The sequence below is a fragment of the Cannabis sativa genome, chromosome 2 (genome assembly GCF_029168945.1).
Source record: "Cannabis sativa cultivar Pink pepper isolate KNU-18-1 chromosome 2, ASM2916894v1, whole genome shotgun sequence".
NCBI lineage: Eukaryota > Viridiplantae > Streptophyta > Magnoliopsida > Rosales > Cannabaceae > Cannabis > Cannabis sativa.
In genome coordinates, this window is record NC_083602.1 from 73,220,354 (window position 1) to 73,236,471 (window position 16,118).

General features: G+C 29.1%; 1 protein-coding gene across 1 annotated transcript; it reads right to left on the reverse strand.

Annotated features, from left to right (window-relative positions):
* Positions 1 to 12,948: 12,948 nt before the first annotated feature.
* Positions 12,949 to 14,500, reverse strand: LOC115719663 (E3 ubiquitin-protein ligase ATL6). Its single transcript, XM_030648784.2, has one exon. The coding sequence runs from the start codon at positions 14,293 to 14,295 to the stop codon at positions 13,153 to 13,155; it is 1,143 nt and encodes a 380-aa protein (XP_030504644.2). The 5' UTR covers positions 14,296 to 14,500; the 3' UTR covers positions 12,949 to 13,152.
* Between the last annotated feature and the right edge of the window lie 1,618 nt (positions 14,501 to 16,118).

Sequence of the window (16,118 nt, forward strand, 5' to 3'; positions counted from 1 at the left end):
GTTTTATAAGTTTAATTAAAAAGCAAAAATTTTTAATTAATCACGTTTTCCATAAACCTCGTTGATTAGCAACGAGCTGCACAGCATGTTTAAAAATCACGTAATACGCCTATGTTAGTTAGGGTGTTACAAGAACGTTCTTAATGCATCTGAAGCCTTGTAAATAGCTATATGGGTGCCTAGATGCAAGTTGGTATTATGTTATATGTTTTGTGCTTTTCTTACTGAGTTCATTGACTCACAGATATGTTTGCATGTGTAGGTCAAGAAAAGGCAAAAGCTGAGTACCATTGAGTCTAGAGCTTGAGGATGATTGTACATATTAAGATGGTTAGACCTGAAGAGTTTGGTCTCAGGTTGACTTGGGCCTTTATTTTGTAGTCGTTGAACGACATGTTTATAAAATGTATTTTGGCTATTATTATAAATTTTAAAGATGAGATTCCAACTTTTTGTGCGGATATATGTATAATTTTAATGTTTAATTAAAAGTTTAAATTTGACATAATTTTCGAGAATCTCTTTGAATAGGAAAGGCATGCACAATAAGTAGAAAATTACTGTAGCATGCCTAAGCAAATAGGGCTTTACAAGACAAGTTCTTAACACTAAGGTATAATGAGTCTTGGAGGAGTACGAATGGAGAATGTGTGTTTTACGCCCTGAAAGCATGTAAAGACATTTTCAATTATTAATAAGAGTTAAACATTTTGATATATGCATGAATGTTAAATTATTAATATATTTTTTTTTGACGCATCAAATTACTAATATTTAATATGAAATAATTTATATATAAATATCAAAAATCATAATTCTCTCAATTTTAATCGAAATTAAGTTCTATAAAAAAAGAAATTTTCTTAATTTTTCCCAAACTATCTAAATAAAATAATTCCAAATCGTAAATGATATTATTCTTCATAAAATTTTTGCAATTTACAAATAATCATCAATTAAACACATAGATCAACATGAACACTTCAAATCATACAGTAATCATTTTAAATCCATATTTCATAAAAATAAATCAATATCATGACTCAAAGACCAGTTGTTAAAAATTATTTTACTAGAATATAGATTTACTAACATGTATGTTTGATTATATTCTATAATCTAACATCCTAAACATGAATTTCCTAAAACAATGAAATAAACATATATAAAGTTGTAGAAAGCCTTATATTGGTGGCAACAGAATATTATGGCTCCTTCCATTCAGATCTTTAATCTTTGTTCCTTTTTGTCGCAAAGTATTGTCAAGATATGAACCTGGATTTCCTTTAGTGATAGAATTCTTCACAATCTTCCACACTATGATTAGTATTGACTTGATATTTGTGGGCATGTACTCTCTTCACTATAGGTTTGAAATTCAAGAAGGAGAAGAGAAGAGACTTTCAAAAATTATAGGAGCTCTCTTATTTGTCTGACAATGTGATTTCTAGTTATCAGCAACTCTACAAATAAGAGCCTATAATTATCTATCTATACTATACCTATTAAGGTTAAGTTAGGATTTAAATATAAATTAAAAAGATAAAAGATAAAATGGCTTTAAATTAAACTCTTTTGTGGTGAACCCCTTGTGGACCCTACGTGTTTCAATTTTGATACTTTATTAAATAACATATATTTCTTTCTCAAAATACCATATTTTAACTCTAACTTTGTAAATATTATTTTTATCTATTTAACATAAAATTGTCATTTAATCTATTTATTAATTAGACCTATCAAAATCTCTGAATTAATAAACAAACCTTAAAAAAAATTCTCTAAGCCCTTGCTTAGTGAAAATTCACAAATAAGACATAGTCTAATTTAGAATTCTAATTGATTAATTTAAACTAATTAACTGAGTCTACAAGCCAATATTATATCAACTAGTGTGGGGACCATGGCCTATATAATCAAGTTCTCAATAAGTAGTTCTAAAATTTACTAAATAAATTCTCTATCTTATTGTTGTACCCAAAAGTGAGTGTTTTAATATTTATACTCGCAAGTGCACGAATCGTTTTTGAATATAGTGTTCACGTAAGTGCAAAGTTGAGCCCATGAGAGTTGACTAACATCAAAAGAAACTATTTCAAACAAAACAAGAATATTCTAACCTAACTCCAAATATTTGATGGGATTTTAGTTTTGAAAAATAAAATAAAAGACAAGTAACTAAAAGACTTAAGATTAAAGATGAGTGAATATGAAAATGATTTTCAAATAAGATGTGTAAAATAAGATTATTAAGATATTAGAATCCACAAAATGCAAGTTTTGATAGTATTTATAAGTATATTGATTTCTAAGTTTATATATAGTTGAAATAAATCACACTATATTATCCAAAATATATTTCGATTTAAGCACAAGTTATTTTAAAAAATGTAGGATTTTTCTTCACTTATAAAAGGTATAATTTGTAAGCATTAAATGTGTTACAATTTAATGAAACTACACAAAATCAAAGAAACTATGTTTAGGCAAAATGTAACACTTATATTCTAAGAATTAGATGTAAAAAATTTAATGAAAGACATTTAATCAAATAGTATTATATTTTTGCATAATGAAGAATTAAGTGGAAATATGTTTTAACAATCAAAAATACATGATATTGAAGATGACATAGACATATTTTTTCTAGAAAAATCCATGAACTTTATAGCACAAATGGGAAATCAACATACAAAAATAAATCATATCTAGTTACATTTTGCTTCATCATCATCTTAATAATCTTTAAAAGAGATTAGAAGCTCATAACTAGATTGAAATAAAAATTACAAAAGATAAACATACTTGACATGCTCTTCAAAATGTAAAAATGGTAGAAAGAAAATGGTAAAAATGAAGAGTGTGGAATGGAGAGTGAAAGATGTTTGAGATGGAGAGATGTTTTGGTAGTGAAGAGATGTTTTGAAATGGTCTTCCAACACTATATTTATAGGCAAAATTGGAGGATTAAATTAATCAAAATAAAATAAATAAATTGATTAATTTAATTAGTGTTGGGAAGAGAAGGGATAAATAGAGTATGTGTAAGAGTATTGGAAAAAATAAATGTTTTGTAAAGATGTAAAAGTAGTGAAATGATAGGCTAAAAATAAAATGGGAATGTTTATTTAGGTGAAACAAATTGAGAAGAGTAAATAGAGTATTTATGTGTAATGGGAGAAAATGTAATTTTTGGTGTTTGTGAATGTAATTTTCGTATAAAATAAATCAATTAACACTTCATTTTTTTTTCTTCTTCTTTTACTTCTGCAGTTGCCACTTGGCGCAATTTGGTTCGTGGAGGGGCTGACGACTGGGCAATATGGCGCGAGCTGGCTCGTTGTGGGGCTGGCGAGCTGGGGACCAGTGGGACAAGTAGCGCGAGCTGGTGGAAAGAGTAGCTCTAGGCGGGACCAGTTGGCATGGACAACTCTGACGCCCACTTGCTGCTGTCTTCGGGTGGAGCACACGCACACATGGGGGCCATTGGATCAGATGACGGACGGCCCGAATGGAAAGAAGACTTTGACCGAGAGTGGGCTCTATAAAGGCTGATTTGATTTCCTTTTTTAAAAGGAATAATTACATAAGACAATATTTTTTTAAAAAATATTTACATTTTTACGTTCAAATTTTTTTTTACATCTTTATGGTTTTCCAAAAAATACCACGAAAATAACATAAAATCAACAAGAAAACAACATAAAAGTAACATAAAAATAACAATAAAAAAATAACAAAAAATAACATACATATAACAAAAAATTAACAACAAATGAACAAAATTTCAACATAAAAATACCGTATTTTATGTAAATAAAATCAAAAAAATCGTAAAAATGTTTAAAATTTCGTAAAACCGTATTTTTGTTGTTTTTGTGCATTTGTGAAATTAACCCTTTTTAAAATTATGTTTTTGACCCATCTTCTGAAGTTTTTCTTCATTTTAATCCCACATTTCATTCCACAAACACACCTAAAAATATATAAAATTAATTAGAAATTTACAATAAAGTTACAAATAAATAACACATAACATATTATAATGAAAATAAATATAAAAACACAGAAAAACCTATAAAATAAAATAAAGCTTATAAATTCAAAAATAATTAAAAACTTATTAAATTATTAAAAACTTAAGAACTAAACCAATTTTAGTTCAAAAAAATGTGAAAAATAACTCTAATTTCTAGAGTTATCACTTATTAATTTCTTCTGACTCCACTATAGATTTGAAATTGAACTCCTGTTTATATAGAACGCTCTATATGTTCTAAATATAGATACACTATTAATTATTCATTGTTTCAATCTAAATAATCAATGATCCTCTATAGATGATCTACATCGAGTAGGAAAAATTTTACCGTTCTACCCTTCAACATATTTTATTCTTAAAATACTTAGCTCCTTGTAAATAATATTTCAGTATACTAGTAAAAATTACTAAAATGAGTACTCCACCATTTAATCTTGTTTAGCCAAGCTCGAAGGAAATCATCATTTCACTTCTATGCATTTATAGAAGCTATATATTCCGTGTCTATGATTAGAGCTCCCATTTAATTCTACTACCATGTTCTCAAGATGTAAGTATTAGGAAGATCCAATTGGTCAACTTTAATGAACAAGTCAAAGAACACAAATAATACAATTGAACCAGAACTTAACCATCTCAGGATTGAGATCATTGATCTAAGATCAACTAAATGATATTTACTTAGAAAGATATTATGGTAAGTTTATGATATCTATTCTATGTGAATATCAGTCCAGTCCGATGTATAATAATACATCCATTACAAGCTTACTTTACCAATGTCTTAGAAAAGACATACCACTATCTAAGTGTAAGTAAACTACATTGTTGATTATCATATCAGAAAAATCCTGTGTATTATAAATCATGGGGCTAATGTTTAATCACATAATCTTGATAACTTTTCACTGTGTAAACAACATAGTAATCATAAATAACAATGTGATAACGATTTAAAAGAATTTAAAAATCAAATAAATGACCATGAAACAAACATGTGAACCAAGCATTAAATAAGTAATAAAATAATTCTATTCCTTTATTAATAAATAAAATTCAAGATAACATTGAAATAGAATTTTAGTTAGGGCATAAAATCCAACATATGCATGAGTTCAAATCATAAATGTTATTCAGGAGGAAGCTGAAATCTCATATCCAACTGGTGTTATATGCTATGTTTATGATGTATTTAACACACTGCTTCCTTGGCCTAAAGAATTGATTTTGACTGAACAAGTATGCAATAATTTACTTGTATTTACATTAATGTTATATTTTGTATGAATTGTATTATAATTTTACTTGAAATTATCCAGGATTCTCTAATTAAGAAACTTCATAGTTCAAACTATTCAAAGGAAAAAGAGAAATGGAAAGGAAAAGAAACAGAAAAAACAACTAAAAGTAAAGGAAACAAGAAGGCACTGGAACATCTTGATTCAGTTGAAACTTATGTGTCATTTATTGAGAAGGTCCTCAAAAAGACTCATATTTCTCTTCAACCCATGTTCTTGGAATTTATGAGAGTAAAAGTTCAAAATGTGTACGGGAGGGTTCTTGTCAATCCATCCTTATTCTTCCAACTTCATATTTACATAAATTTCGAAGATGTCATACAAGTGGCCACCCAAGATAAACTTATGAGTTCAGCTATGTTATTTGGACTAAGGTATCTCTTTAACTTTGACTAATATGTCATTTATATTATGTTAGTGGAGTTTGAATATCTTAGATATTCATTCGTAGTGAAGTAGGTTCTATGTAACACCCTAACTACCTTAGGCGTATCACGTGATTTTTAAACGTACTGTGCAGCTCGTTGCTAATCAACGAGGTTTATGGAAAAACGTGATTAATTAAAATTTTGCTTTTTGATTAAACTTGTAAAACATATTACAAAAGACTCGGGATCCCGATTATAAAAATATTTACAAAAAGTTTAACTGTTTAACTATTACATCAAAATTAAAGTCGTCTAACGACAGTTACAAAAAATCTCAGCCTTGCTGTCCCGAGGATCGTACGCTCCAGGCCTGACCGCCCCGACATGTACAATCTCATAAGCTCGCTCACGGTCCATCAGCTACAGCCTTGCCTTTACCTACACATGAACATAAACTGTGAGTCGACAGACTCAGTAAGAAAAGCATAATAATATCATACATAACTAACTGCCGTGTCCAACACGATACTGAGTCCCGCTACTGCCATGTCCAACATGGTACTGAGCCACTACTGCCATGTCCAACATGGTACTGAGTTTTGAACGTTCATAGGGACGGTACTATTGACAAGTATCCTCCTGATCGGTCGAACCGGTCATACTCCGGCTGCTGGTCATACTCCAGCCTGTACCGACGGGATAGGTCAATAGCACTGAACCACCAACCAAATGTCAGCCTGATCGGTCGAACCGGTCATACTCCGGCTGCTGGTCATACTCCAGTATTTTGAACATAAAATAACAACAATCACAAGCAGCAGCAACAACATTCAAATTAACATGCATTTACTCATTTTTCATCAAAAACTCAAGAATTTAAGGAAGGAAGAAGATGAGCTAACCTAGCTTGCAAAGGATCTTAAGAATGGATGAAAGTTGCTTGGAAATCAAAGAGAAAATCAGTTCATGCACCCCAAATGCTTCAGCCGAAAATAGAGAGGAAAAGAGAGTGTTTCTTTGAAATTTTCTTTCTTTTCAACACTTAGTCAAATTTTGTAAAAATTGGAGAATAAAACAAAGTCATTTATCTCATTTATTTCAGCCACAAAACAATTAAAATAAACATTTAATTTCCAAATAAAAGTCACTAAAAGACAAAAAGTCATTGGGGCAAAAAGACCATTTTGCCCCTCCACCATAAAATCACATAAATCATACTAAAGAGGTATTTTTGGGAAATTCTAAATTCCCGGCCATTCCCGACATTCCCAATGTCTAAAACCTGTCCCCAAAATACTAACATACTAAGTTGTGATTTCTACTGAGCCAAACGCCGAGTTCCAAAATACCGGACACCGGAAATGCGAAATATAAAAGCTACTGATGACATAATCATGCATTTCTGAATTCCATAAATAACAATAATAAATTATTTAAATATCTATAAATAATTTCATAATTAAACATAAACAACTGCTAATTTCCAAATTAACTAAGCGGGCTTTACATTCTAGGTTTGATTGACTGCGGAGATATAAGAAAAAACTTTATATGTGTTGTTTGTTGTGTTGCTATTTACTTAAAAAATTTAGGGAATGTTATGAAAATAGAGGAAGCCCTCTCCATTTTTTTAGGACACATTATTTGAACTTTTTTTCTTTTTTAAATAGATGCATTTAGAAAAATTTAAATGAAAGAGAAAAAGAGTTATACAAGTTTTATGATATTGAGCTTCTTATTTATAATAACGACCACGACAAGGTGATAGCCATCAATCAATTGTCAACATGGTTAAACACTATGACTCAAATACGATAACATTATTTTATACCATGGAACATAGGGTAAGAATCACACTTTTATTTCACTTTCACTATAATATTTTATTTTTATATTAATTATCATTGTTAATTTTTTCAGCAAACATTAGATGTTGGTTATAACAATGACATTAGGAAGAATTGTATTCTTAAATCCGCTTAAATTTAATATCTCGTCAAACATTGCTGAGATGATAAAAATGTAAGTTTAGAACTTTAAGCTATTCGTTCTAATATAATGATCAATTACTAAATTTTAATAGCTTCACTTATAATTTTTTAATGTCTTTAATAGCGCATACACAAATATTAGTTCAAATACTATCGTCTTTGGCGCAAAAGAACCGCAAATATATACTTTTATTTGTCCAAAATAACTATATATTTACGAATGTGGTTACAATGTACTAACTTACATTTGTGATATACTTCAATATATATTCAAATCCTATCCAAGTCGTAAAATAAAAAGTATATACTCATCTTTACTATAAATACAAAGATATAAAAGTACTTTCCTTTTAATTAATTTTAACTTTTAATTTGAGAGTTTGGTGGCCTATCCCATTATCTCTTACCGCTTCGACAACAATGGTTAAGTCAATTGTTTCCCTTAATATATAATTATTGATTAGTAGTATTTTATTATATTTTTTTAGACACTATGTATAATATTTTAGAGATTTATACACAACATATGAAGTGTTATTTATTAATTGAAGTTACTAATTATTATTATTGTTTTTAAAAATTATATTAATTATTCATTTTTTAGTTAACTTTTTTTTATATACCTATTCCATATAATTATAAAAATAAAAAATTAGATTTATTATTTATTGTTTAAAAAATAAATGAAATGTAATATATTTAAAAAAAATAAATTGAAAACCTACATTTTATTTGCAAAATGTGGGATTAAAATGTCACATTTTATCCCATTTTTTTTTCTAAAAAAAAGTTAGATAAAAGGGTATCATCCTAATTTTTTTTTTATTATAAAAAGTGGGATAAAAAGTACCCTTTTATCCCTTTTTATTTTAATTTTTTTTTTGAAAAAATCGGTATAAAATGTATTTTTTATCTCGATTTTTAAATACTTTTTATCTCACTGGTATACATCATAGTTTTCATCATTTTAGCAAAAATAGAGATAAAAGACATTTGCTTATTGTAGTGTTATCTTAATAATATAGAATTAGAAAACCCTCAAAAAAATTTACAAAATAAAAAATAAAGCAATGTACATTACTAAAATTTGTAGGAATTTGATTTATACCTTAATATACGTTGAGATTCAACGTTTTCTCTACTAAAACCAGTGATCGGGAGTATAACCACCACAACCACTACCTCTACCTTTAGTTTACACTTACAATTGAGGAAAATGTGATTTTTTTGGTATAGTTTTGAGTATGGAACATAGAAGATTTTAAAAAAAAAAAAGAATTGAAATAGTGAAAAAATAGTGAAATGGGGGTAATTAACGTGGTGGTTAGTGGAGAGGGTTTGGAGTTTCTCTGGTTTGGGGGTTTTTGGGTTGGCTGATCGAATGAGGAAGACGAAGAGTTGGGGAGGATTATAAACCCCTTATTGCGTCATTTATTTGGGAATAACCGACAATATAAGGACACACGTGTTATTATTATCACGTCCTTATGGCGTCGGTTATTTCTAAAAAACTGACATCATAAGAGGTTTACAACCTTTCAGTAGATTAACAACCTTATATCGTCCCTTATTTTATTTATTTTTTTTTTTTGAGTGTATATCGTCCCTTATTTTAATTTCTAACAAAAATAACAAATTTTAAAGTTCATTATTGTAGTGGTGAACTAAATGATTGAGTCTAACTAATTCAAATAGGTACTAAGTGTAATAAAAATCCTTACAAATTACTACTCATGAGCTATCAAGAACAAAATAGGTAAGTTTTTATTTTTTATTTATGATATATTAATAAATTAAGGGATTTTTTTATATAAATGTACAACAAAAACAACATAATTACAAAAAATGTGCAAAAAAAAAAAATTATTTAAAGAATTATACATTTTGAAAATTTATTACATGAAACCATACATTTTAATCATTAAATAAAAAAACATGTTTATTAAAACTCAAAATAAAAAAGTTCGTAAAATTAATTAAACAGTTTTATAAAAATAAACAAGTTAAATTTTTTTAATTAAAAAATAAATGTTTATTATCTATTTTAGTATGAATTATTATAATTTAATAAGATTTTTTTTTAATAAAATACAATATCAAAATTATAAACATTAATGTATATAAATATAAATCAATACTTAAAATTACTAAAAATAAACAAGACACATAGAGTGATATAATAAACATATATGAATATTATTATTTTGTTTATTAAATTAGTATGTTTAATAAATAGAAAACAAAATAAATATATATGTAAAGTAATTTATATTATTAGTATGTTTATTATAATTGTAAACATAAAAATAAATATAGCCAATTTATACTATACTAAGATAAGTATATTTTCTTTCTATTATATATTGATTATTTTTTAATGAGTTACTGAACGAATTTTCTATTGAAGTATAATTTTTACATCAAAAAATAAATAAACAAATATAACTTTATAAACTCCAAAAATTATTTAATTAGAAAAAATAAACATGACACAATAAACAAAGAAAAAGATAAAGATAAACAATTTTTTTTATGTATATATTATTTATTTTCTAAGAAAACTAAAAAATAAACATAACACACATAGAGTGATATAATAAACCTATGTGAATATTATTATTATTTTTATTAGATTAGTATGTTTAATTAATAGAAAATAAAATAAACACGTATATAAAATATTTTATATTATTGGTATGTTTATTATAACTGTAAATATAAAAATAAACATAGCCAATATTACCATATATATAATAATCAATAATTATTATTATATATAATATAAAAAGATTAATTTTTTTTAATGATATATAAAAATGTATGAGAAAAGGGTAATAAATTTTTTTTTTTCACATATTTTATAATTAATTAAAATAATGTATATAAAATTGTAAAATGCACATAAATTAATCACACCAAACATACTACTAAAAGGGAAATTTACATGGTATACTAACTTTTGTCATTTTTTTTACAAAAATACTTCCAAGCAGTATTTTTTACTTTTTTACTGTGTTTTTTTATAAGTTTCATACTGCAGTATACTGTGTTAAGTTTTCACTAGTGTTCTACTGGTGTTTTACTGGTGTTCTACTATTGTTTTGAGTTATTCTGCTTTGTGTTTTACTGGTGTTTTATAAAAACACAGTATTTTGAAAATATTTCCGTGTGACAGTATTTTTGTAAAAGTTAACCCAAATTCCAGTATTTTTGTAAATTTTCCTACTAAAACCCTAAAATTAATATAAAGCCCACAATATTTGTTAAATGTCTACATCTTTCTTCTAACAATGAAGATAAGGCTACTAGCCCGTACCATTAATACCCCAAACATGGATTTTAGTGGCTCAATACAATATTGGTAGAAGTAGTTAATTTGGAAGCCCAAGAAATGAGAATTTTCCATAATATTTTATAGGTATTACTATAATACTTTTTACTTTTACACACAATAAAATTTATAATTAAACTTTAAAATTATAAGTGATTTGCTAACACTTTTATTTTTATATTTTTTAATCACAAAAATAAAGTAAAATTTTTGTTTTTAAAATTTTGTTTTTAAAAAATAAAAGAGTGTCTTATAACTATTTTTATTTTTTAATTTTAAAAACAAAAAAACAAAAGTGTGTTCTGTAAATTTATTTTCATTTTTATTTGTTGATTTTATTCAAGTCAGGTCCGAGACCAGTTCTGAGGTCGGGACTGGGGCGGGTTCAATATTAGGATCGAATCTAGGTTTAGTTTCCAAGATTTAAGTTAAGGTCAGAGTCCAAAATATTAATTAAAAAAGCTATTTAAAAAAAAAATTAAAATGGATTTTTTCTTATTTTTAAAATTTAGATTTTTAATTAAAAAATTAAAAAGTAAACAGTTTTATAAAATATGATTTTAAAAAATATTTTCATTTTTTTAATTTTAAAAACAAAAAACACAGAAAATTGTTAACACCCGAAAAATTTTATTTTATTTATTTATTTATATTTTTTTTTGTAACAAAGGGATTTTGAGCGGAAAACGGGAGAAAGTGACTATAATAATTTGCCAACCCCTGAAATTGTATATACATTCATGTATGCTTTTATTTTTATTAGATTTGTATAAATATAATTATTTCTATTTAGTCAAACAAAGAAAGCTATAGCTGGAACCATAACTTTGCGTGGCAGCAAAATATGCTATCCTCTAAAGTGATATACAGACAATAAATTTTGTTTTTTTTTTTTTGCTGAAAGCAATAAATTTGTATTTGAATTTAAAAAGGTCACACAGCTTGAAAAAAAGAGAAAAATTATGAATGAGATAAAGACGAACATTCCATCATTAATTAGCCATATATATTCAATCAAAAAAAAAAAAAACTCGTTTGTTGGAATCAATATTGGCGACTTGACAGATTACATTATTTTTCATATATTGAGTGAAAGTTTCTTTTATTATGCCAATTCAAAAGTAGAGAAGCACTATAATCTTGCATATATTCGTGGTGGAACATAAGGTTAGTGCATGGAAAAACTAGAGTTAACTAAAGAGTCCTTACCTTTACGCCACTACAAACTAAGCATCAATAATAACTATATGCACATATATTTATGAGCCAGTATTATATACTATAGTCTAGAACTATATCAAACTGTAGTTAGGTGAGGACCACATGCAAAACTCAAGTCATAAAAAAATAAGTGTTGTTGGGGAAGTAATATAGGTAAAAACATGGCACAATTATAAGTCAGAGTCGGCTATAATTTTTGTATAGGTGTTTAAAAGTATTAATATTTTACTTTGACAAAAACCAATAATTCTAGAAGACTATAATAATGATGGAGTGAAAAGACTAAATACACTAAATCGTGAATTTTGACCCAAATTGTTTTTAATGTCGATATTGCTTCCTTGTTTCAAAGTGGACACTCAAATAAAATAATATTCATTCTGCTTATGCATTCAGAGAATAGGTCCATTCTCAGTTAACACGGCGAAAAGGAAAAGTTTAAACTTTGCAAATCCATTATAATACAAAGCCATTGGTCAAAAACGGCCATTAGATAATACAAACATAATAACATATAATTTCTTTCTTAGTATATATCTTCGCCCACAGCCTGTATTTTTTCATTGAATTAATATGATATAATATCCTAATATTAATTTGTTAACGGGTGAAGATTGGTTCAACACTCAGCCATCAGGGAAAGATCATATTATATAAAATAAAATAGCCATAGTCAAGCATTATTAGAAAAAAAAAATTTATTTTTTTTTGGCGAACTGTATCTGTAAATACTGAATATTAGTCATGTTACATATACACTGGCCTTGTGAAGCCTAGCATTGATTAAAAAAATGAGAAAAAAACAAAGAAACAAATTAAAAAAAAGCTATTGACATTGTACACAAAAAAAAGGAGGGTTGGTCTTCGAAAAATGATTTAATTTTTGAAACTACCGGTAAAATTAAACCGGCGGCCGGACTGAGTTACTCCGTGGCACATCCGGCCCGATAATTCGTTCCGACGAGGTTCCTTCACCATCGTTTGCAGCTACCTTTGGAGATTTCATCGAAGACATTCTATTGAAAAAACTCCTCGAGAAATTCCAGCGGTCTGACTTAGTCAACCGGTCCACCCTCTTACCGAACCGGCCACCTCTGCTACTCCCTTCACCACCGCCTCGGTACCCACGCCTCGAACTATTTTCTCTAGGCAACACCAATAGGCTAGTGGCCCGTTCCAATTGACGGTGGATTATCTCCTTTCTCACTTCGGCCGGTAACCTCAGAGTGAACCGCTCAGTGTTCTCGCCCGGTTGGATCAACGAGTGTCCGGTCGAGTGAGAACGCGGAAAAAATCTGCTTATCCTGCTTGATCGTGATCCACGTGTACGGTTCCGATTCAAAGTCTTGTTCATATCCAAAACATATGGTTCGGTAGCCGACACAGATGACGGAAGTTGTTCCTCATGGGTTCTTTCTTCCGCTGCTGGTTCAACTCCAGCGGCGTCGTTTTGAGCCTCGATGTCTGCAGCCTGCGTGGGGAACTCGGGTCGGTGCAAGGACTCGTCGGGTCCGGGTACGAGATTGGCCCGGCAAACGGGGCAAGTGGTGTGTGACTCTAGCCACGCGTCAATACATTCGGGGTGGAAAACATGATCGCACTTGGGGATTAAACGCAGCGTTTCATCGTCTTCAAACTCACACAAACACACGGCGCACTCTAACGCGCCTTTTCCAATCTTCAGCCCCTTCACCGCCGAATACTCCAGAGTCGGGAAAGTCTCAAGTACCGCCGCATCGATTCCACGAGCAGCCCTTCTTGACCTCCCCGCTCCAGCTCCGGCGGCGGCGCTATCAGCTGCTGCTTGGGCATCAGAGCAGTGACGAATGTAGATCGAGAAGAATCCCATAAAGAATAACGCTGCTATGAGGACGACGATGATGATCGCCATCGACGGGCTGAACCGGTTATACGCATACGGATCGTTTTCATTATTACTCGGCGGCTGAGCTCCAGCGTAGGGTAACGCCGCCGGCAATAGAAGACAGAGGAAAATGAGAGCATCAATCTCTCGTTTAGAGAACCATAAACTTGGATTTGTCATAGTGTGAGCAGAAGTTGTAGAGTTGTGGGGTTTTGGCGGCTGAAGAAGTGGTGGTGGAGGCTAACGTACGCCTGGGTGGGGGCGTGGGCATAGAGAGCAAATTAAGGAAAGAAATAAGAAAAGAAGAAGGCTTATAAATATGATACAGAGAGAGATAAGAGAGAGAAAAGAATGGTGTGTGAAAGTGTCGTGGGGGTGAAGACACTAGGTGAGTTGGGGCCCACATTGACATTTCAGCATTTATAAGTTCGGTTTTCGTGGGTGCGGAAAGCGATGACGTCAGCAAGAACAGTCGTTTATGGTGTGCCACGTGGACTGACGCGATCCGAGGGGAAGGTTCCTAACATTCTTGACTCCCCAACTCTTTTGAGTTTCTCAGCTCCAAAGTCGCGGGGCATAAATGAGAATGGGAGACAGCAAAGCTAGCAGAGTGCTGTGTTGATGAACTTTTTAGTAGTAAATTTCGTACTTTATTTTTCTAGAAAAAAATAATCTTTTATTAGTTTAGGATTTATTTACGCTACAAGAATCGATCGTATACTAATATAATAGTAGACATTTCTTGGAAATTGTAATCTTTCTTGTTAGTTTAATTAATTAGTTAATTTTAATGGGGTATAAGTAATCTAAACAAATATTATTATAAAAAGTTTTTCGACTTAGACTTTGGTAACATTTTGTTTTTAAAATTTTTAAAATAAAAATATAACAAAATTTGTGCTTTTAAAATTATGTTTTTAAAAAAAATTGTTGCATTTGATAACACTTTTTTAATCAGTTTTTTATTTTTAAAATTGGAAAAGTGAAAATATTTTTTAAAAAACATATTCTCTAAAATTGTTTTCACTTTTCAATTTTTTAATTATAAATCAAAATTTTGAAAAAAAAAAAATTACGTTCAATATTTTTTTAAACAGTTTTTTTTTTTTTCCTAAATCAATATTTTGAACTCCGACCAGATTTGGACCCAAATCCTCCCATTCCCCACGGCCCTGGCGCTAATCTAACTTCTGACCGGAACTTGAGTCTTACCTAGGGTCGGCCCTGACTTTTAGTGGGCCTTAAAAAAAAAATTTGGGCCTTATTTAAAAAAATATGGTATTTTTCAAAATCAATAAAAAAAATTGTATAATTTTAAAAGGAAAATATTTTTTTTGGGCCACTGGACTAGGTGGGCCCTAGGCACAGGCCTAGCCCGCCTATGCCCAGGGCCGAGCCTGGTCTTACCCCAGATCTAGACTCGACTTAAATAAAATCAAAAAATAAAAATAAAAATAAACTTTACAGAGCACACTTTTATTTATTTTTTTTTTAAATTGAAAAACAAAAGTGGTTAGAGAACATATTTTTGTTTTTCATAATCAAAAATTTTAAAAACAAAAATTTTACTTGCATTTCGTAATTAAAAAATTAGAAAGTAAAAGTGTTACCAAACGACACTAAAATGTATTGTATAACCACTTTTGTTTTTAAATTTTAAAAACAAAAAACAAAAGCGTGTTCTATAATTATCATTTTTATTTTTATTTTTTTGACTTTATTTAAGTCAGGTTTAGGTTTGGGTCTGGGACGGGGGTCATGGTCCTGATGGAAATATTTTACCAGGATCTAGATTTACTAACAAGTATGTTTCATTAACATCCTAAATATGAATATCTATAATATGATGAAATTAAACACATAAGAGTTTAAAAAATATTGCATTGATTGCAGCGGAATAATATGACTCATTTTAATTAAAATATAATACATTTTAGTCTATTTATTTTAAATAAATCATCAATGAAAATTACATGATTTAATTAAGTTGAATTTTTAACTTT